Here is an 18,711-nt window from a genome sequence, read left to right on the forward strand (position 1 = left end):
TTCTCTTTTTAAACATCTACTTGATTCAATTCTTTTATTTCCTACATGATCGAAGTATTTTCTTAAAAACTCTAAACCAGCTCTTCTTTCCATAAACTAACCTTAGTCCAACATAGCTCAAAATCTTACAAACAATCCAAAAAGAAGTGAGAATTGCCAAATAGACCCACAACATGTAATGTGGATCTGAATATCCATAATTCTTTTCCAGGAAATAGGTTCCGTTTGTGTAGTAATTTGAAGGGAGGGTAGTATTTAAAGGTGTTTCTAGTTGAATATCAAACTCATTGATAGCCATAGCTTTGAAACCATAAAACAGATAATTGAGATATTTAAACCAAGCTAACCATTCAGTATTATGAATACCATAAACCCCACTTGTTAATATAAACATAATATTAATTACTGGTGTAATTAAATTCAATAAAGGTGGTATAGGAACAAGTGAAACAAGCATTTGAGCAAAACTCACACAAGTCCAATGATAAGTAGCAAAAATAAGGCCGAAAATTAATACTCGATCATATTCCAATGTCAATCCAGTCATAAAATAAACGATTCCACCAAAAAGCAGCGAAAATATCGACGTTTCTATTAAATCCTCCATTGTCTTGGAAATAAAAAACGCACTAGTTCTATAGATTGAACTATTTCTCTCCTGGGTCAACATTGGAATTTGATTAATTAAATTTTTCAAACTTGCAGAAAACGTTAAAGAGATATTTAAATTGAGAAAGGTAAAAATTTTACCCTTCAATGGCATATTGTTAGGATCTATTTGAAAGTATAATAATCCAATAAATACAGATACTGCTATTTTTTCCACGAAAGGTATTAAAAATTCCACTTTCCAATTTCTCAATCTACTCAAATAATTTCTCATTATAAGTGTAAAAACAGAGTAAAAGAAGTTGGCATAATAAGGCTCGTAGTGAAAAGTTGTTGGATCATTTTCAAGATATCGATTTTCCTCCTTATTTTTCATGGGAATGAAGAAATCGTCCAATTGTTTGATATACTCTGTGGCAAATAACTCACTCTGATCTAACGGCTCTTGTGCATCTTCGACTAGTATTGTTTCAAATGTCTCTGTCTGAAGGAGAGAAATAACTTGGAACAAAAACTCTACTTCATTATGATTTGATTCATCAGCACTGACACCGATTTTTGAAAAATAGGTAATTAACTTGTTCGGTGGACCAAAGTATAATTGATTTCCCTTATTAAGTATTGATATATAATCAAATAACTCTAGTTCTTTTAAAGATGGCTTGTGAGATGTGACCACCACTCCCACACCCATAAGAGCAATTGATTTCATAATTCTAATAAAATGGGCAGCCTCTCCAATTTCCATGCCATCTGTTGGATATTCAAGAAGTAATACTCTGTGTTTGAGAACATTCTGCACGGCAATGTGTAATCTCTTCTTCTCAGCTGTTCCAAGGGCTGAATAAAACACATTCTCCTTGTTTTTCAACTCGTACTTTTTGAGGAGGTATTCCAAACGTTCCTCTCTACAATTTGAGGCTGCACTCTTAATGTTTGTCAATTTCAATTTGACTGTGAAATTCAAAATTTCCCTCACAGTCAAAACTGGGTGGGATGTTGCAAAATGCTTTGGGACATGAGCAACCAGAGACTTGTATTGAGTTGATGTTAGTCTAATACTCGGTTTGTCATGACACGAACAAACAACCTTTCCATTAATTAATATTTGGCCTCCAAAATCCTTAAAATCACCTCTCTGGGATAGTATATTCAATAGAGTTGACTTGCCACTATTAGAAGAACCAATGAGAGCTGTTATCTTTCCTGGTGTCGCAAATCCACACACATTCTTAAGATGCAATGATTCATTTGTAGCTCCTAAAGGATATTGCAATCCCTTCCACTCCAAGAAACATCTCTCATCACCCTCAACAAGTGGGTCATCATGAAATTCAACCTTTGCCAGGGAGCTTGATTTCTTAAGAAAACCTACACCTGGATGTTTGATTGGCTTAATTGTTCCTTTCAGAGTCAATTTCCTCTGTGGAACAACATTTAATTCAAACTCTACCGCACTATTTCTCCTACTACTTTTAAAAGACAATTCATTTCTCATGGCTGAGGCAACAGCTTGCAATGTTGATGGAGAGGCAAAATGGTTATCCTCCAGTTTATCAACAACATCGGACGACACTTGAGAAATATCGACTACTACTTGTCCTATATCATCATTGGGTGATGAAGATGTTACAACTATTGAGGGTGGAAGTGAAGATGCTTGAGATTCTTGAGTGGATACCACTGCTTCCGACATTTTTTCGCACTTGATTAGTGTGGGTTCACAGAATGGTGTGTTTCTTTCCCGCTCTACAGTTGTTACAAGAACTGTACTTGGAATGCGTCTACTGACCTCTGCCACGTCTGGAGATTGGGTTCTTCTTAAAATGTTTAGCAAGATCTGGAATTAATGAGGATACAGAATTAAACCAAGCTCTTTCTTAATTGTTTTTAAAGCATAGAAAACAAACATTTAGCACTCTTCTTCAAGTTAGTTTTCTTTTACATTGAAACCGTATTCAATGTTTAATTGTTGATTTTCTGCATGAAGGTTCTTCTTTCGATTTCTCTTGAAGCCTCAGTAAATCGAAGACTGAAACTTAGAGCTTGTCTCCAAGCATTTAATACAAAGGATTAAGGAATTGTTGAATGTGACTATAAAAGAAAGGTTTGGCCGAAAGTGAACCAATAAGAACTCAAACAAAATATAATTGTCAAAACTAATTTTCAATAAGAAACTCCATCATGGAACTCATACAATAATAGGCTCAAAAATACAATATATTTTCCCTCAAATAATTTACGGTTGTTTTCTAATTAGTAAGAAGAATAAAAAAATGGATGAAGCTGAGGCGGCTACAGAAAATGCTGATCACCATTCAGTGTATGATGAAAGTGATTTCTCCTCCGACGAAAATGAAGATGTAATCGATGATGACGAAGTGTATGATGATCTTTTTGATGATTCTGATTTGGAGGAAGATGATGATCAACTAGTAAAAAAACGGAAGCTGAAATCAGTAAGGAGAATGAGCAATTAGAGAAAATTCTTCAAATTTTCAATAATGAAAATCTATTTACAAAGAATGACGCTTTTGTATTGAGAAGTGAGGAAGAAAAAAAGTTTATTTCAACGGAGGCTGAAGCCAAACTGAAATCCCTTTACGAGTCTCTATATATTGCTCACTTGAACAAGAAAACGCTCTATCAAATCGAGCCGTTGGAGTTGTTATACTTATTGACCAATCACCGAGATTTAGATTGGATTGACATGCTAGGAAATGCAAAAGAAAGTAAACGGATTGAATTAATTCAAAAAGAAATTCAATCTCGAATAGATCAACAAACGGCTGAAGAAGCAGAGGAGGATAAGAATAATTTGGAAGGATATGTTTTGAGACGAGTTAGAAATCATAGAGATAGAGTTGTACATAATTTGGAAACGAAAGTTGAAGAAATAATTAGGAGTATTCTCAATGTATTATTTTTTCCTGTAAAGAAAGGAACAACAGTGAAACCATTGGTTGATTTCGGTCCAAAAAAACTGAAACCCAAACTAAGGAGTATTGTTAAATCATTAGTGTATGGTGATTTAATGCATATTGAGGGGGAATCCGAAACAATTTCACCAGAGGAAGAAAGTGAAATGGTCGAAGTTTCTGGTCCTGAATTGGCTCAGAAGGAAATCGAACGAATGACAAAGGAACTGCACAACCTAAAGTCTCTCAACCTAGCATACAATGAAAAGGAGGAGGTTCTTATAGATATTACGAGGGATAAATTCTACGAGTTATTTAATGAAACAAGAAGACAAGCAATTGAGATTAGAAACTTGAAAGAGCAATTGGAAGGAAGGATAAAAATAATAGAAAAGATGAATGAGGAATATATCTATGATTTTCAGAGGTTGAAAATGACAATTATTGAAAAATTGGAACAAAAAAAGGCACTCACTGATGATATTATGCTACTTTCAACTATGGGTGGTTCTTTAATTGCTGATTTTTCATTACTATTGGAGGAGGAAAGAAAAAAGGCACTAGATCAATTGAAATCTGTTAGAATAACTTTTGGTAAGGAAAAGAAAGTTATTGAAAACCAAAAGTTAAAAGAAATGCTCATTTGGAAGCAAAAGCTGGAATATCTTATTCAGGATCGAAACAGAATTGTCGAAGAATTGAAGAAAACTCACGAAGAAGAGAAAAAGCGCCTGATGGAAGAACTCTCTCTCCACAAGGGTAAAAAGGGACTTAAAAAACTCAACTCTAAGGCCAATCTCTCCACCAGAAAGATTTCTTCTCCAATGCTGAGTGTGAGGGATAAACCTAAGAAACATCTCTTCATGACTCACACCAAGCCAATTAGTATTGAGCCAACCATTAAAATCTCAGCTCCAACCATAAGTGCAACAATCACCCACGGATCAACTAGACATCTTCTAACAAAACCATCTCCTTTGATGAATATTACACATGCTGTAACCAATACTGTCACACCAACTACTCACCCACTACCTCCCCAACAAACTCCACTCACAACTACACAATCCTCAACTGTGGCCACCACTACCAACGCTAATTCCACAATACCCACTCGTGCTAGCTCAGACCTGCCCTCAAAAATTCTCACAACATCCCACTACCACAGTAATTCAAGTACTGCACTACATCCAACAAGACCTAAGAGTGGAGGTGCAATTCTTTCAAAGAAAGAGTCTGTGGTTATTCCAGTTGACGAAGGTCCAATGTTGAGGACCTCTCTTGATAGAAAGCGAGTCAACTTACTTAGAAGTGCTAAAAAGAGTTACAGAGAAGTTTTGGATATAGACTCTGAAGAAGAAGCTTTGCTGAACGATAAACCCGTTAAATATAAGGGAAGAAACAACATGACAAAGCTACATAGCGAAATTCTTGTCCACAAGAAACAAAACAGAGCACTCAGAGTCTTATTGAAGGAGAAGAATGAGAAACTTCGAACAGTAGTGGCAAAACTAAAGCAAGTGCGACAAAAGAGAGAAACGGCCTTGGATGAGTTGGAAAAGTTTAGAGAAATGCTAGCCCAAGAAATGAGCACCAATTCTTCTCTTAGAATTCAAATTAAGAGTCTAACCGAGCAAGTCAAAAGATACTCAAGACAGGAAAGAAACAATTCTCTCATGGAAGCCAAAAATGAAAACAAATCCATGCAAAGAATTCGAGAGGAGGGAAAGAAACGAACATTTGAGATCAGATCCAAGTTTGGTGGACTAAAAAACCAAATGAAATTTTGGTCAAGGGAAATGAAAGAGGAGTTAATGAATGTAATAGATATAGAAGGAATAGAAGAGTTGGAAACGGCTGTTGCTGAAGCAGGAGCCGTAGATAGTGTATTTTCTAAAAACTTGGAAAAGTGGGATCGTTTCATTAGGAAAACTGCTCTCAAAAAAGCATCAAGTCAACCAGCATTAATGGTTGCTCAAAATGGTATGTTGTCGATCTCTTTCTATTATTTTTTATTGTGAAAAGAAAACAAAAAGGCCAGCAGAGTGATGATATGTGACAGAGCAATGCAGACTGAAATGACTTGCTTTCCAAATGCTGAGAGTGTATCAAAGCAAACCCTTAGTGTTGGAAAAACTGTTCCAAAGGATCTTGAAGACGCTTTTGATACCATTGAACAGCAAAATGTTGTTCTTGATGAACTAATTCATGATATTGAAAGAAATTACGAATTGGATAAGGCTGAAAAGACTAAATTTTACCGAATCAAAGAAAAGAAGGACATATTAGAAAGGGAAAGAATGGCAAAATGGGGAAAGGTATTTTCTCTTGCTCAAAAACTTTCGAATTATGGCAATATCCGAGGAATTCCACTCTCTATTAGTACTATTGACCAAGAGGTAGGATTGGATAAAGATATGAAAAATCAAGCCTCAATCTTTCGGCAATTTCACATATCTCAATCGACGCTGTCAGAAACTCGATCTTCTTCCCCTAACAAATCTAGAACAGCATCAAGAGCTTCACATAGAAATCCTGACATTGTAAATAACAGGTTAGAAGATTACCCATATGGAATTAATAAGAGATCAGAGAGCGTTGGTCCCTTCATTGTTGAATATGCAGATCCTGTCAATGAATCAACACTTTCAAGATTAAGTGCCATACCAACAATCTCACCAAAGAAGACTTTACCAAAATTATTTACCACATCTCTTCATACTAGTCAGAACTCTTCATTGAACAATACCAAAGATTCAAGTATACTCAAAGGGAATTCAGATATCTTGTTGGGAAGAATGAGTGCTCCTTTAGTGAGACCAAGGAAAAAGAAAGAAAATCAAACTATGGAATCTAATGATTACAGACAGTTTCTCAACCCATACAAGCAACATCAAAAAAAACCATTCATGTAATAATATATTTTCTTAATTTATGTAAATGCTGGTTTATGATAAATTATGGATCGAAATAATTTCCAGATATTGGTCCACCAGCGGTACTGCTTGTTTCAATGTTCGTTTCAGTCTTTAATAATCCATAATCACGACGTGATTCAACTCTCTTTAATTTCTTGATTTCTTTCTTATATTTCCTGAGCATGGATCTTCTCTCCAAAAAGTTTGAATGTTGCTTAAAGTCCTGATCATAAGAAGTAGGTTCAAGATCAATTAAAGTTCCATAAAAACCTCTGTGACGTCCCATTACAAGAACAATACACAAGATAACTTTGGAAAACGTTGTCCAAAATCCACAGTAAGCCAATGATGACCCATCCTTACCAACAGTCAATCCAGAGTTTGCATAGGCAGAAATAACTTCAAATAGGATGAAGAAAATAGAGAAACTCTTTGGATCTTCTTTCATGGAGTTATTTTCTGCAATAGAAATAATAAATACCATGATAATCATCCACATGTTACTTGTGGAGAGAATGGTAGCAAAGTAAAACCAAAAATCTGACAAGTATTTCACTAATAATTTTCCAGATTTCTTTGCAAACTTTTTGAACTTTTGCATACGAGGAATAGAGGCATGATTAGATTCATCAACAGGTGGAGGAAGCATTGGATGCAAAGATGTAACTGAGGCATTTCTTGAAAGAGTATAACCGTATACTCTCTTCTCTTCTTCTTCTAGTTCTACAATGGCTTCTTGTTCTCTTGTCGTTCTCTTTTGAAGTTTAACAAATACAACATCTTCGTTCTTGGCATTACTGGTTTCAGATTCCAAGTTATCATTATTTTCTGTGGCAGGAGTTTCAACACTGATTGTTGGTGGGCTGGATGGTTTGGTTTTGACTCTTCTTTCATTCTTGTGGGCAAACTTGATTGTTTTTTTTTCATCGTTGATATGTCTAACCATGTCCACTATCTTGTATGCATTCTCTCTCAAACTACATGCCATTTGTGGTTTTGTATACATCATAATTATATAAACAGCAAGGGTAGGGAAAGAAAGTGTAAACAAGTCAATTGAATTGAAACCACCAGTTCTAGCACTAATTGGATGGAATAAGGCGATTAAAATTCTTGTTGCTACAGATTTATCTGCCATTCTAGGACTACCCCAATCACACGCCAATGTAATAACAATACCAAAGACCAACAGTAAGATGGTGATAATACCATAAATTGTTGTCTGTATACCAGGAAACAAGTATGGTGAAAGGTGGTGATGTTTCTCTAAAATATATTTGAAAACAACCTTTCTTTTCGATGACATTTTGTAAATTATTACAAGAACATATCTCAACACCAGAGGGAAAAGAACATTTCCTAAAATGATAAGAATACCAACAGTCATACAAATTACCCAATCATCCACAAAATTGCCTAAATTTTCGTCCAACAGTGTAGATCCGCAATTGTTAAATGCACTAACAGCAATGTAAAGACCTAGCCAGAATGGACTCTTGCCGTGCATGTATTTTTCCTCATTGTACATTCCTGCAAAAACGCCTCCCAAAATTAGAAAACCAACACTATTAATTACTACAACTAGAATGAAGGTTATAGAGTGTAGCCATAATAAAGCAGAATATTCAATGTCACTGTGAGGAAATCTTTCCTTTTGCTTATTGGAAGTAAATTTTTGTTTCAGAGCACTAAAGAATGAAACAATTCGTGATTGGGCTGGAAAACTAACTGCTTCGTTTTGTGGGATAGTTGGTGGTAATTGTACCATAGTTGGTTGATACTTTGCTTCTTCTTCTCTAAGCTTGAACATTCTCTTTCTAGCTCTAAAAATCTTGATGAGAAGAATTGGAATCAAGGTAAAGTGCGGTCCTCCTGAAACAATTGCAAGAAACAAACTAACTTGGGATGGGACTGTAATATCAACAATTGGTTGAGTGACAAACCCAGCCAAACAAACATTTGCAAAGCTCATCAACAAGGCGTCAATATAGGGAATATTTGCTTTTGGGTTATTGAGCTCGAATACATAAATTAAAGTACCAAATAGGAATCCGCAAAAAATAATATAAGCAATATGAATAGGTGCATAATATCTGTATAACCATTTAGGTTTCTTCTGTGTTGTAGCTTGTTCTCCACCATTTTCAAGATTATTCTTTGAACGTTTGCAAAAATAAAAAGTACCCAAAGTTACTCTCAAAAACTGATCAATTTTAAATCCAAAATTATCATCACGGTCAACTTTTTCGTGACCCATATCCTCTTCAATTTCATTCAATTCCTTTTCTTCCTCCGATTCATTGTCAACATTTTCCATCATGGAATTTGGTTGATTTGAAAATGCACTACCCTGATAAGAAACAGAGTCCTGGAATTGGTCTTCAAAACGTATGTTATTATGAAGATCGGTTGGTGTCGAGAGATATTGTTCCGCAGCCAATTCTCTTATACTAATATTATCCGTATTATTATTGTTTGTATTCTCCTCCAATTCGATGGAGGTTGTCGACGGTTCTAATGATGTCTTTTCTATGTTATTGCCAGTTGTAGTAGTCATTTCAGACCAGATTCGTATTGTTGATGATTATCGAACTTGTAGCGCATAAACTAACGTTGAGAGAGGACACTTGTGTGCTTAGGTAATGATAAACAGTGTTATTTTTTTAATACGTCAACAAGTAATCCTTCTCTGGATATTATTGCTTTTTACTCTGTTTTTTTATTATTTAATTAAAAACGAGTTTGGATGATGGCACTGTTAGGATTATTATTGGTGCTACAAAAAACTGTAATAATACTGAGTTGAAAAATTAGTTTATTATTTTGATGTAGTAGTTGGTTCTTCCTAACCTTCTTTTGTTCTGTTAAAATCAACAAATAATTTAATAACAAAAAGGTGGAGGCTGATTGTCAGACATAAATATAATGATTATCATCCAACTTTGCACCATCCTTGGATAGGTATTGGCCATCCACAAATACTACTTCCCTTCTAAAGCCCTGGTCCTTCTTTAACCAAGCTTTAATTTTAAAAGTAACTATCGGAATGAAAATCATTAAACTCAAGCTTGTGATAATGAAACATCCGAATATTGCCATTGAAATTAGAATACTTGTGGGAGAGTTGATCTTTTCCAATAATTCCTTTCCAGAATCAACATTCTTATTTATGGAGACAAAATAAGATGTTGTTGGTGTAGAATTTGTTGCAATATAACAATTAAATAATTCTCCATTCCCAACAATACTATTCGTAATAATGACAGAATCGGTTAAATTTCTAACAATAACAGTATTCCAATTCAATTTTGATAAAATTGCTAGTGATGTATTGGGAAATTTGTAAGGATAGTCATTCCAAATCACTACCTTTGGATAGCACATTTTAACATTGGTACAACTTCTTGAAAAGCAATGTCTTTCAATAGTGCATTGATTATCACGATCCATCATCAAACATGTTATATTATAATTATTTGAGTTGATAACTCTATCCCGATCAATGATCCAAATGTCTTTACTAGCTTCCAATCCCGATAAAACTGCAGCTAAATAGCCTCCACAAATTATGAAGGAAATGAATGCAATTGTTGCAACAAAACAACCAAATTTTTCGCAAAATTGCTTGCACAACAGATGATGTTTAAAAGAGAACAGTTTCGAATTTTTTTAATAATTTTTATTAATAACTGGGAGGTGGTTAGAGCGGTTTGAAAAAGGTTCCCGCTACAAAGTTCTACAAAAAAAATGGAAGACTTGAAATTAACGTTCGATGAGGAATATAACTTGAGAGTGTTTGACCCAGCCAAGTTTAGTACTTCCGAGATGATGAAGACCAAATCGGAGGAGTTTGCTTCCAGTAAGTGTTGTATGGAAGGATTTAATTTAATAATTCATGTGAAGAGATTAAGGATTTTCAGAAACTTGTTGCTGAAGTAATGCAAATATTGAACAATCAGGGGAAAACAATTGAAGATGAAAAATTAAAAGCCATTGGTATGAGAAATCTTGTTAAAGGGGAGGAGGATCGAAGAAAGAATTTATTGAGAGAATACAACCAATTAATAACAGACAAGCACACAGAATTGGAGAGGTATATTGATGAATTGGAGTCGCTGAAAAAAGTTGACCAAGAACAAAAGAAGCTTATTGAAAGATTGAGCAACAATGAGCCAACAGATTTAGATTAAAAATTGTAAAGAATATATTGAAATTGTAAATTATGATTAATTATTAAATTATTTTCGAATATGATTTATTGTTTCTGATAAATATTTACACCCTGTGAGCCTCTAGTAATGGAGCTTCTTTCTTCCTGTCAACTGTAAAGAACCTAATGATGGTGACAATAATACAAATAGTAAAGAAAATTACTGGAATTGCAAAAGAAGCACCAATGATAGTACCAATCAACCAACTCTCCATTAAATTATATGGAATGTAACACATGGTATAACTTGAAGCTTGGAAATTGAAACCAGCTTTCAGCAATTCATCAGCAACAAGAGTGGTATTGAACTCGACTGTTTGATTGGCTGGGAGAGTAAAATGGGAGCTTGGGAATGTCTTCTTGCTGGAAGCAATGTATGGTTCAATAGGCACACTTGACAAGCCATCAGCATGAGTAAAAGAAAGGAAAACAGATTCAACTGGAATTGAAAATTGGAGAGGATAATTTACAGTGGTCATTGTTGTATCTGTAGTATTTGAAATAAATCCAATGGTACCAAGCATCTTGTAAGAAAGAACAATATTCAATACGGTACTCTTTGGTAAACTATCCAATGCTGAGAAACTGACTGCAATTACTTGAGCTGTTGCAGTACTTGTAACATCTATCTTGAAGACTTTCAAATCGGAAATTTTAAATCCTGTTGGAGGAGTTCCCACAATTGTTGCCTTAACTGTATGAACCCACACATATTTAAGAGGAAGGTCTGTTGTTGGAATTTTTCTTTCGAAACTTGTAACTCCATACGATGATGATACTAGTGTAATATTTTCGCTGACTGAAATCATACAGTCATCAGTACTACCTATTGTTATGGAACCTCGAAAGGACTTGACAGAATCAAACTGTGCCGACACTAGAGAAAATAAAATTGTCATACTAAATACTAGGGCGAGAATAAACATGAGCGTTTTTCCTCTTGTAGTAGCAATTCTATCATTTTTGAACATATTCACTAGTGGTTTGAGGGAGATAGGAAAACGCCTTATTTTTTTTTAAAGTTTGTTTGACAAACGGTTTAAAGTACATCTGTAGTCAGAAATGGATTTGGCGCCATTTTCAATATCCCTTGATGGAATCTACTGGTCTTATTAATGTCTGTTCATTTAGGTATTTGAGAACATGATATATTTTAATAATTGCTCAAAGACAATTGACTAGTATCATGATGAGAATACAAAACCTCTGAAATGAATATTTGCATACATCTAAGGCAAACTTGAATCACTATAAAAAAAAATGTCCTTCTTCTTTCGGAGAGGAAATCGTTCCACTAGTCAAAACAATAATCAGTCATCGGTGGCATCCATAAATTCAACATCGGATGATGAAGAGGAGGTGGCTACACCATCAATAACAGATCAGAATAAGGTATTAATTTCATCACCACGTTTCCGAAGTAGTAGCCTCTCACAACAGCAAAACAATCAAAGAACAGACGAAAGAATTGAGATTGCAGTGGAGGGTGATGATAGTGGCACCCCTTCAACTCTATCGAAAGTGGACATTAATAGAGTAGAACAATCGAGTGGATTATTGGAAATTCCTTCATCTGCCTACAAGAGAAAAATCTCATTCTCTGATGAATCAAGTCCAGAAACAACACCAACAAAAACAGCAACATCAGATAATTTGTATAGTTCAGCACTTACTACTAAGGGTAATTATAAAGTGACACCAAATAGTAATAGAAGAGTTTTGAATAAGATTCCTTCCTCTCTCAGATTGGATCCAAAAACATTTACAAGGAAGAACTCAACTCCTCAATTATTCACCTCCCCAAGAAATCCTTTATCATTATCTCTCTCTAAATTGAATGAAACAAAAATATCATCCGAAAATATAAGCAATGTTGTGCTGAGTAGTAGGAGCTCCTCGCAGCTTGTAGTAATTATTGAAATAGGGAGAAAATATTTCAAGTGTGGAATATCTGGAGACTATTGCCCAAGAGTAGTTCTTCCTGTACCTTATGAACTTTCAGAAATGTTGTGTAAATGTAAAAATCATAATTTTAATATAGACCACATGAAACAAGCCTTTTCCAGTTTTGAAAAAGATATTGGATCTTGTAATATAGAAACTGATGTAATTTTTGATGAGTATACACGAATTGGATTCGGGAACAGTATTGAAGATGATGCCTATTATGAAGAAAAACTGTCTCACCTTTTGGGAAAACTATTAAAGAGGATATTCATCGATGAACTCAAACTTCATTTGGATAGCATAGATCATGTGGTAATTTTGGAGAATGTTTATTCACTACATGAAAATCTAGTGAGGAGAACAGTGGAAGACATGTGCAATAGAAAACGATTTTCCAAACTGAAAGGAATTAAATTTATCAATGCTCAAAGTTGTGCCCTAATACCTAGCTCTTGCTCGGTAAAATTTCAAACAGCAAATGATAGCAACAAATTGCTTTCTCCACCCATCCTAAGTTTGACTTCGAGGAAAGGAAACGAAGAGATGGATGTAAATGGCTTGGTTATTGATTGTGGATTTTCAGAATGTAAAATTGTACCAGTCTTGTTTGGATGTATTGTGCAGGCTGGTGTGGTAGTTGTTGACACTGGATCAAAACATATTCTTCGACGATTGAAGGACAATTTGATGAAAATGAATCCAAAAGAATCACTGACACCTCAGCACTGTGACCATGTGGATCTCAATAAGTTATTCTATGAGCATGATGAAGGAGAAATGCTCAAGTATAGCAAACTGATGGATTGTGAAACAATGCTATTGGAAGATATTTTCACAAGAGTTTGTTATTGTGATGGTGAAGGAGATAATCCACTTGTTCCATTTTCAGATATTATTCAGTATTGGAATGGCAGGTATTGTATCTCAATTACTGACGCCATCAGAAGAGAGGCTTGTGACATTTTATTTGACCCTCTCATGGAAGGTATTGTGGAAAGTTTGAAACGAATTGAAATTGATCCACGATCTAAAATTTTGAAAAACATTCTGGTATGTGGAGGTTTGGCTGAAATTGCTGGTTTCAAAAAGAAGCTCCTTAGAAGTTTGAGGGATATACTGAGTGAGCGAGATATGACAAGGAGTTGGTTGAAAAACATTGGAATCAATATGGATGATACAGTCTCTCATTCCATTCTCAATTGGTATGGTGCCTCAATTATTTCCTCACAATTATAAACATGACATATTTATTTGTATTTAAAAACAATGTCATCAAAGAGTGGATTTTCAAAGCTGGCCTTGATAAGATCTCCCTTTTCTAATTCTCTTGACTTTCCAGTCATTGTACCACTAGAAATGATTTGACCTGCCAAAACATCACGACCAAATTCACCTGTAATTCTGTTAATACATTGCAGACAAGTATCTAATGGACCTTTAGTTTCATTTGGATCATATTGACCATTGCAAACGAAACTTCCCTTGGCCTTTGTATCAGATTCACCATTCAAGAAGAGTTCAACATTTTCAAATGACAACTTGGCAACTTGTGTCTTATCGAAAGTTGATGGCTTTTCTGGAATGATTAAATTAATATGACCACCCAAATCAGCAATTCTTGTCAAGACACCTCCATTATTTTCAACATTATCAACTCTTGTACCAATAATTTCTACAACACCTTTAACATGATCCAATGCATCAATTAATTCTTCCTTTGTATATGGTTCAGAACGAGCCTTTAAATCCTTAGCCAAAACAAAACCAAATTCAATTTCTACCATTGGTCCAAAGTTTGTCACATCTTCAACTTGAACAGATTCTGGATTTTTCAAAACTTGATGTTCAAAAATAGGTCCCAAGAATGGTTGCTTGATGTTCAATCTCACCAAAGCCTTTGGTTGAGTTGCTCCAATTTTCCATCCAACTAATTTCCAACCCTTTTCCTTTTCCAAGAGATCAATCAATCTCAATTGAGCATATTGAGCTTCAGTTTCAGATTTTGGAAGAATGTTTTGAGGGAATGTTAAAATAGTTCTATTTGCTAATTTTCTCTTTTTGATAGATTTGAAAGCGGCCATTGGTGTAACTTCATCAGGATCAATTTTAGAGAGTGCTTCCTTGTTAAATTTGAGAACAGGAACATCTTCATCTTCATTTTGTGGCTTTCTTTCTTTAATTTCATTTTCTAATAACTTTTGAATGATTTTATCATCTCTCAATGTAATTTCTTCAATTTGTTCCAAAGCTGATTTTTGTTTAGGATTAGTTTCAAGGAAATCTTGATAATTTTTATATTGAAATTTCATCAATAATCTTGCAATATATTCAATTCTTTTTTGTTCATCACTATTCCATTTATCTTGTTTAAACCACAATTGGAGTGGCTTTTCAAGTGGTTTATCAAGAATTTTGTTAATGTACTTTTTCTTTGGACGAGCTTGAGCAACCATTGGTTTTGCTTCTTCAAAGGAAGCAGCAGAAGCATTATCCTGTTGATTGAGAGTAATTTCCGATCTAGAGAAATTTCTAACAACAACATTGCTGAATAAATACTGTTGTTGTGGCGATGAGGAATTGGATAAAAGCCTTCTGATTGGGAGAGTTGTTTTCATTTTGATTGAATTATTTTTTTTATTAAAATTTTTTAAATTTTGTTGTGATCCACATTTTCGAAAATTTTGGATAGCTGAGTTGTTTTGTAATATTTATGAAAATTTAATTTTCCTGATACAGGATAATTCACTCTAATAATTGTTGGTCTAAGTGGCAACAATATATTTTAAAGGCTCTTGAGAGTGTATAAATAATTCAATTCTATTTTGACATGTTAAATGTTATTTTTAAAGAGCTAGAAGTTAAATAAAAGTAAAAATTGAAAGAAAATGAATGAAGAAGGATTTTCCTCATTGTTGCAGCTAAGACATCAAACAGATTGCATTGGTGTTATTTTACAATTTTTTGGATTCAAGGAAAGAATTTGCAAGCTTTCTCTCGTGTGCAAAGATTGGATGAAACTCATCAAACAGCTGCCGATCAGAATCCATTTACATCAATACTCGAATTGGGTTGGTTGGGATGAATCAAATTCAAAAACTTATAGGAAAATGATCAAGAGTGAATTCTTGAATAATTTGATCGGTTTGGAAATGTCTGGATGTGTTTCCGAGGATGTGAAAAATGTTGTGAAGAAGTATTCAAAACTTGAGTATCTTTCTGTGCATAATTGTCATCCAAGAGGTGCATTTGCAGTTGCGAAATATCTCCCCAATTTGACTGCGTTGGATTTTAGTGAATCAAGAATTTTAAATATTGGTTCAATTTCTATTGTAAAGAGTGAAAATATGAGAAATTTAACAAGTTTAAATTTGGACTATTGTAAAGTTTCTGAAGTTTTTGCAAGAGAGCTTGTTAGTAGTCCTTATATGAACAATCTGAATAGTCTTTCTCTTAAATGTAATAATTTGAAAGTGGAAGGTGTCAAAATTCTTAGTCAAAGTCCAATACTTTCCAATCTAACATTCTTAAAATTAGAAAGAAATAGAATTGGAAAGGAAGGATTATCCTACCTATGTAATAGTATCCATATGAACAAATTAACCTCTCTCAATCTTAAAGGAAATTCATTAGGTGATGAAGGAATGGAAATTCTAACCTCTCACAATTCAATCCTCAAAAAACTAACTCTTTTGAATTTGAGTGGTAATTCAATTACAGATGAAGGGATTAGAACGTTGGTAAATTCGCCAGATATGAGCAATTTGAGTTCTCTCTATTTGGGTAATAATGATGGTTATCGTGGATGGTTTAAGGTTTACAGTCTTTACAATAATTATACAAAACTAGCTGTCGAGATGATAGTTGAAAGTCCTTTTATGAAACAACTCAAAAATTTACAATTAATTCCTATGGCAGAGAAAGATAAGGTATTACTCAAATCTATTCCAAACCTAAAAATTGTTTCTAGATGATTATAAAATTCCAATTATTTACTGAATCAGAATTATTCATCACAATATTTTCTTTGTGAATTTTAATCCATTCAACTTGCTGTAATAAAGCACACTATGAAGACTTGTACAACATGAATCCTCAGTCTACTAGTACATCTCCATAAATATCAAGGCATACCTTTCAAAACTATTTTGATTTTACACTTTCAGAGATATAATTGAAAACTTATGAGTAAACCTTCTTTACAATAATTCTATCAGATGGATGAGATTTGTTTCCCATTTCCCAAGTATAGGAAACGGCACATGCAAGATATTCACCACTAGTACTAAAAGTCAATACAGCAATGCTTGTACTATAGGGTGCTGAACGAGAAACCCTCCTCTTCTTATCCTTATCCCAGAACATTAATACACCATCACAACCACCTGTTACAAATATATTTGGATGTCTTGGATTGAAATCAATAGTATTGACTGGATAGAGTGTTTCTACAGCTTGTTGTCCTGTTTGACTTCTGTGACATTTGAAAGCATAATTCGAATTTGAATTGTTAAAGTATTCTACTGCTACTCTTCCTTCAATAGATCCGATAGCATAAGAATTATTGTCACCAAAACACTTGACAACTCTGGTTTGATACTTCAATCCACTTTGCTTTCTAATATGTAAGGAGAGAGGTTGATTGGAATCTTTTTGAATATGCACAATGAATATGAGCAAGTCTTGGGATGCTACCACCAATTTAGATCCATCAGGAGTGACATCCATGCTGTAGACCTTTTTGGTCAGGTCCAAGGTCTGTATGCATGTATTCTGTTGAGTATCCCAGAGCTTGATTGTTCCATCCCAACTTCCAGTTATGATTTTCTCTGGTGTTCCAGGAATTGTTGAAATACACTTGATAGCACTCTTGTGAAAATCAGGAAATGTTCCAATCACACTTTGTTCTCCACTCTTCATATTGTATTTGACCAATTTTCCGTCCAAACCAGCACTAAATGTACACTCCTCACCATTAGAAAAACATCCACACAATACACTTGTCTGATGTTCATACTTGGTAACTAAAGAGTTGGATTTGACATTGTAAATTCTAACGGATTTATCCCAACTTGTAACCAGTAGCAAATCATGATTCAAGGTTGAAAAATTTAGGCTAGAAATGCCATCTGTTGGTGGATCGTGCAAGTCAAAGCCTTCCTCTGTAATGAGTTGTTGTGAAGACATTTTTTTGTTAAATTTTGTGGCGGGAATAAAACAAAGCCTTGTTGTTTAAAAGCAAGCCTGTGTGAATGAGAAAAGGAGTGTGTTGCATTGGAGAAATGATGAAGGCTACTTGTTTGAACAAATCCTTTTTATTATCAAGTTATTAAAAATCAATTAAATACAATTTTCTCTAGATGGTTGTGAAATTGGTAATGTACGATGTGTCTTGAGGTTGCTCTTGCACTTAAAGTTGGCACTATCTTCAACATACTTGACTTGATGATTGATAATCTTTGGTACTTTGTGTACTTGTGTGCCTGGAATTCTCTTGACTGGTAAAATATCCTTTTCCATAGCTTGTTGTTCTCTCTTCTTTTGTCTATCTATTCTACTCATTTGAGCATTTGCAACATTTCTTCCGTGCTTCAAACGAACAATTGGATCCTTCACGAATGGTTCCTCTCCTTCAAAGTGGAATTGAAGTTCTGTTTGTTTGGAAATATCAGCAAGACGTGGAGCAACAACAATATATTTTCTATCATATACTTCATCATGAACAAATTGAACCCAACCATCTCTCAAAGCATGAAGAGTGTAATCCTTTCCTTGAAGAACATTGTATCCTGGCCAATATGTATTTCCTCTTTGTCTAATAAGAATTTCTCCAGCTTTAACTCTTTCTCCTTGTCTTCTCTTTAAACCTAATCTCTTGGAGTGAGAGTCTTTGGTTTTACTTGTAGAACCACCACTCTTCTTGGAAGCGAAACGAAGTTGTGTTTGTTGTTGAGAAATAGAATTAATCAAAAATTGTGAAGTTGATGATGTGGTAGATGATGTTAATGATGATGTATTGACTGAGAGTTGGGAGAATAATAAACCCGTGCTATTCAAACGTGGTTTATTAAACACGGAGAGAAGTGACGAGGAACAAAATTTCTTCATTTTT

General features: G+C 34.4%; 11 protein-coding genes across 11 annotated transcripts; 4 read left to right on the plus strand and 7 right to left on the minus strand.

Annotated features, from left to right (window-relative positions):
• Positions 1–34: 34 nt before the first annotated feature.
• Positions 35–2,305, minus strand: NAEGRDRAFT_62973 (uncharacterized protein; the record flags this gene model as incomplete). Its single annotated transcript, XM_002681741.1, has 1 exon — positions 35–2,305. One exon carries the CDS (start codon positions 2,303–2,305, stop codon positions 35–37), a length of 2,271 nt encoding a protein of 756 aa, XP_002681787.1.
• A 580-nt stretch (positions 2,306–2,885) lies between these two features.
• On the plus strand, positions 2,886–6,442 carry NAEGRDRAFT_62974 (uncharacterized protein; the record flags this gene model as incomplete). Its single annotated transcript, XM_002681584.1, has 3 exons — positions 2,886–3,044; positions 3,134–5,510; positions 5,553–6,442. The coding sequence occupies 3 exons, from the start codon at positions 2,886–2,888 to the stop codon at positions 6,440–6,442; spliced, it is 3,426 nt and encodes a 1,141-aa protein (XP_002681630.1).
• NAEGRDRAFT_78284 (cation transporter) lies at positions 6,441–9,002 on the minus strand (the record flags this gene model as incomplete). Its single annotated transcript, XM_002681742.1, has 1 exon — positions 6,441–9,002. One exon carries the CDS (start codon positions 9,000–9,002, stop codon positions 6,486–6,488), a length of 2,517 nt encoding a protein of 838 aa, XP_002681788.1. The 3' UTR covers positions 6,441–6,485.
• A 353-nt stretch (positions 9,003–9,355) lies between these two features.
• NAEGRDRAFT_62976 (uncharacterized protein) lies at positions 9,356–9,829 on the minus strand (the record flags this gene model as incomplete). The annotated part of the gene is made up of 1 exon (XM_002681743.1): positions 9,356–9,829. One exon carries the CDS (start codon positions 9,827–9,829, stop codon positions 9,356–9,358), a length of 474 nt encoding a protein of 157 aa, XP_002681789.1.
• A 363-nt stretch (positions 9,830–10,192) lies between these two features.
• Positions 10,193–10,635, plus strand: NAEGRDRAFT_62977 (uncharacterized protein; the record flags this gene model as incomplete). Its single annotated transcript, XM_002681585.1, has 2 exons — positions 10,193–10,304; positions 10,349–10,635. The coding sequence occupies 2 exons, from the start codon at positions 10,193–10,195 to the stop codon at positions 10,633–10,635; spliced, it is 399 nt and encodes a 132-aa protein (XP_002681631.1).
• Positions 10,636–10,720: 85 nt separating this feature from the next.
• NAEGRDRAFT_62978 (uncharacterized protein) lies at positions 10,721–11,626 on the minus strand (the record flags this gene model as incomplete). Its single annotated transcript, XM_002681744.1, has 1 exon — positions 10,721–11,626. The coding sequence occupies one exon, from the start codon at positions 11,624–11,626 to the stop codon at positions 10,721–10,723; it is 906 nt and encodes a 301-aa protein (XP_002681790.1).
• A 289-nt stretch (positions 11,627–11,915) lies between these two features.
• NAEGRDRAFT_46153 (uncharacterized protein) lies at positions 11,916–13,537 on the plus strand (the record flags this gene model as incomplete). The annotated part of the gene is made up of 2 exons (XM_002681586.1): positions 11,916–13,387; positions 13,492–13,537. The coding sequence occupies 2 exons, from the start codon at positions 11,916–11,918 to the stop codon at positions 13,535–13,537; spliced, it is 1,518 nt and encodes a 505-aa protein (XP_002681632.1).
• A 312-nt stretch (positions 13,538–13,849) lies between these two features.
• Positions 13,850–15,217, minus strand: NAEGRDRAFT_46154 (uncharacterized protein; the record flags this gene model as incomplete). Its single annotated transcript, XM_002681745.1, has 1 exon — positions 13,850–15,217. The coding sequence occupies one exon, from the start codon at positions 15,215–15,217 to the stop codon at positions 13,850–13,852; it is 1,368 nt and encodes a 455-aa protein (XP_002681791.1).
• A 270-nt stretch (positions 15,218–15,487) lies between these two features.
• NAEGRDRAFT_62981 (leucine-rich repeat, typical subtype-like protein) lies at positions 15,488–16,573 on the plus strand (the record flags this gene model as incomplete). The annotated part of the gene is made up of 1 exon (XM_002681587.1): positions 15,488–16,573. One exon carries the CDS (start codon positions 15,488–15,490, stop codon positions 16,571–16,573), a length of 1,086 nt encoding a protein of 361 aa, XP_002681633.1.
• Positions 16,574–16,781: 208 nt separating this feature from the next.
• NAEGRDRAFT_62982 (uncharacterized protein) lies at positions 16,782–17,786 on the minus strand (the record flags this gene model as incomplete). Its single annotated transcript, XM_002681746.1, has 1 exon — positions 16,782–17,786. The coding sequence occupies one exon, from the start codon at positions 17,784–17,786 to the stop codon at positions 16,782–16,784; it is 1,005 nt and encodes a 334-aa protein (XP_002681792.1).
• Positions 17,787–18,323: 537 nt separating this feature from the next.
• On the minus strand, positions 18,324–18,530 carry NAEGRDRAFT_5715 (uncharacterized protein; the record flags this gene model as incomplete). The annotated part of the gene is made up of 1 exon (XM_002681747.1): positions 18,324–18,530. A coding segment is annotated over one exon (207 nt), but the record flags the coding sequence as incomplete, so codon positions are not given.
• Positions 18,531–18,711: the final 181 nt, after the last annotated feature.

Source organism: Naegleria gruberi, assembly GCF_000004985.1.
Source record: "Naegleria gruberi genomic scaffold NAEGRscaffold_5, whole genome shotgun sequence".
In the NCBI taxonomy this organism is placed as follows: Eukaryota; Heterolobosea; class Eutetramitea; order Acrasida; family Naegleriidae; genus Naegleria; species Naegleria gruberi.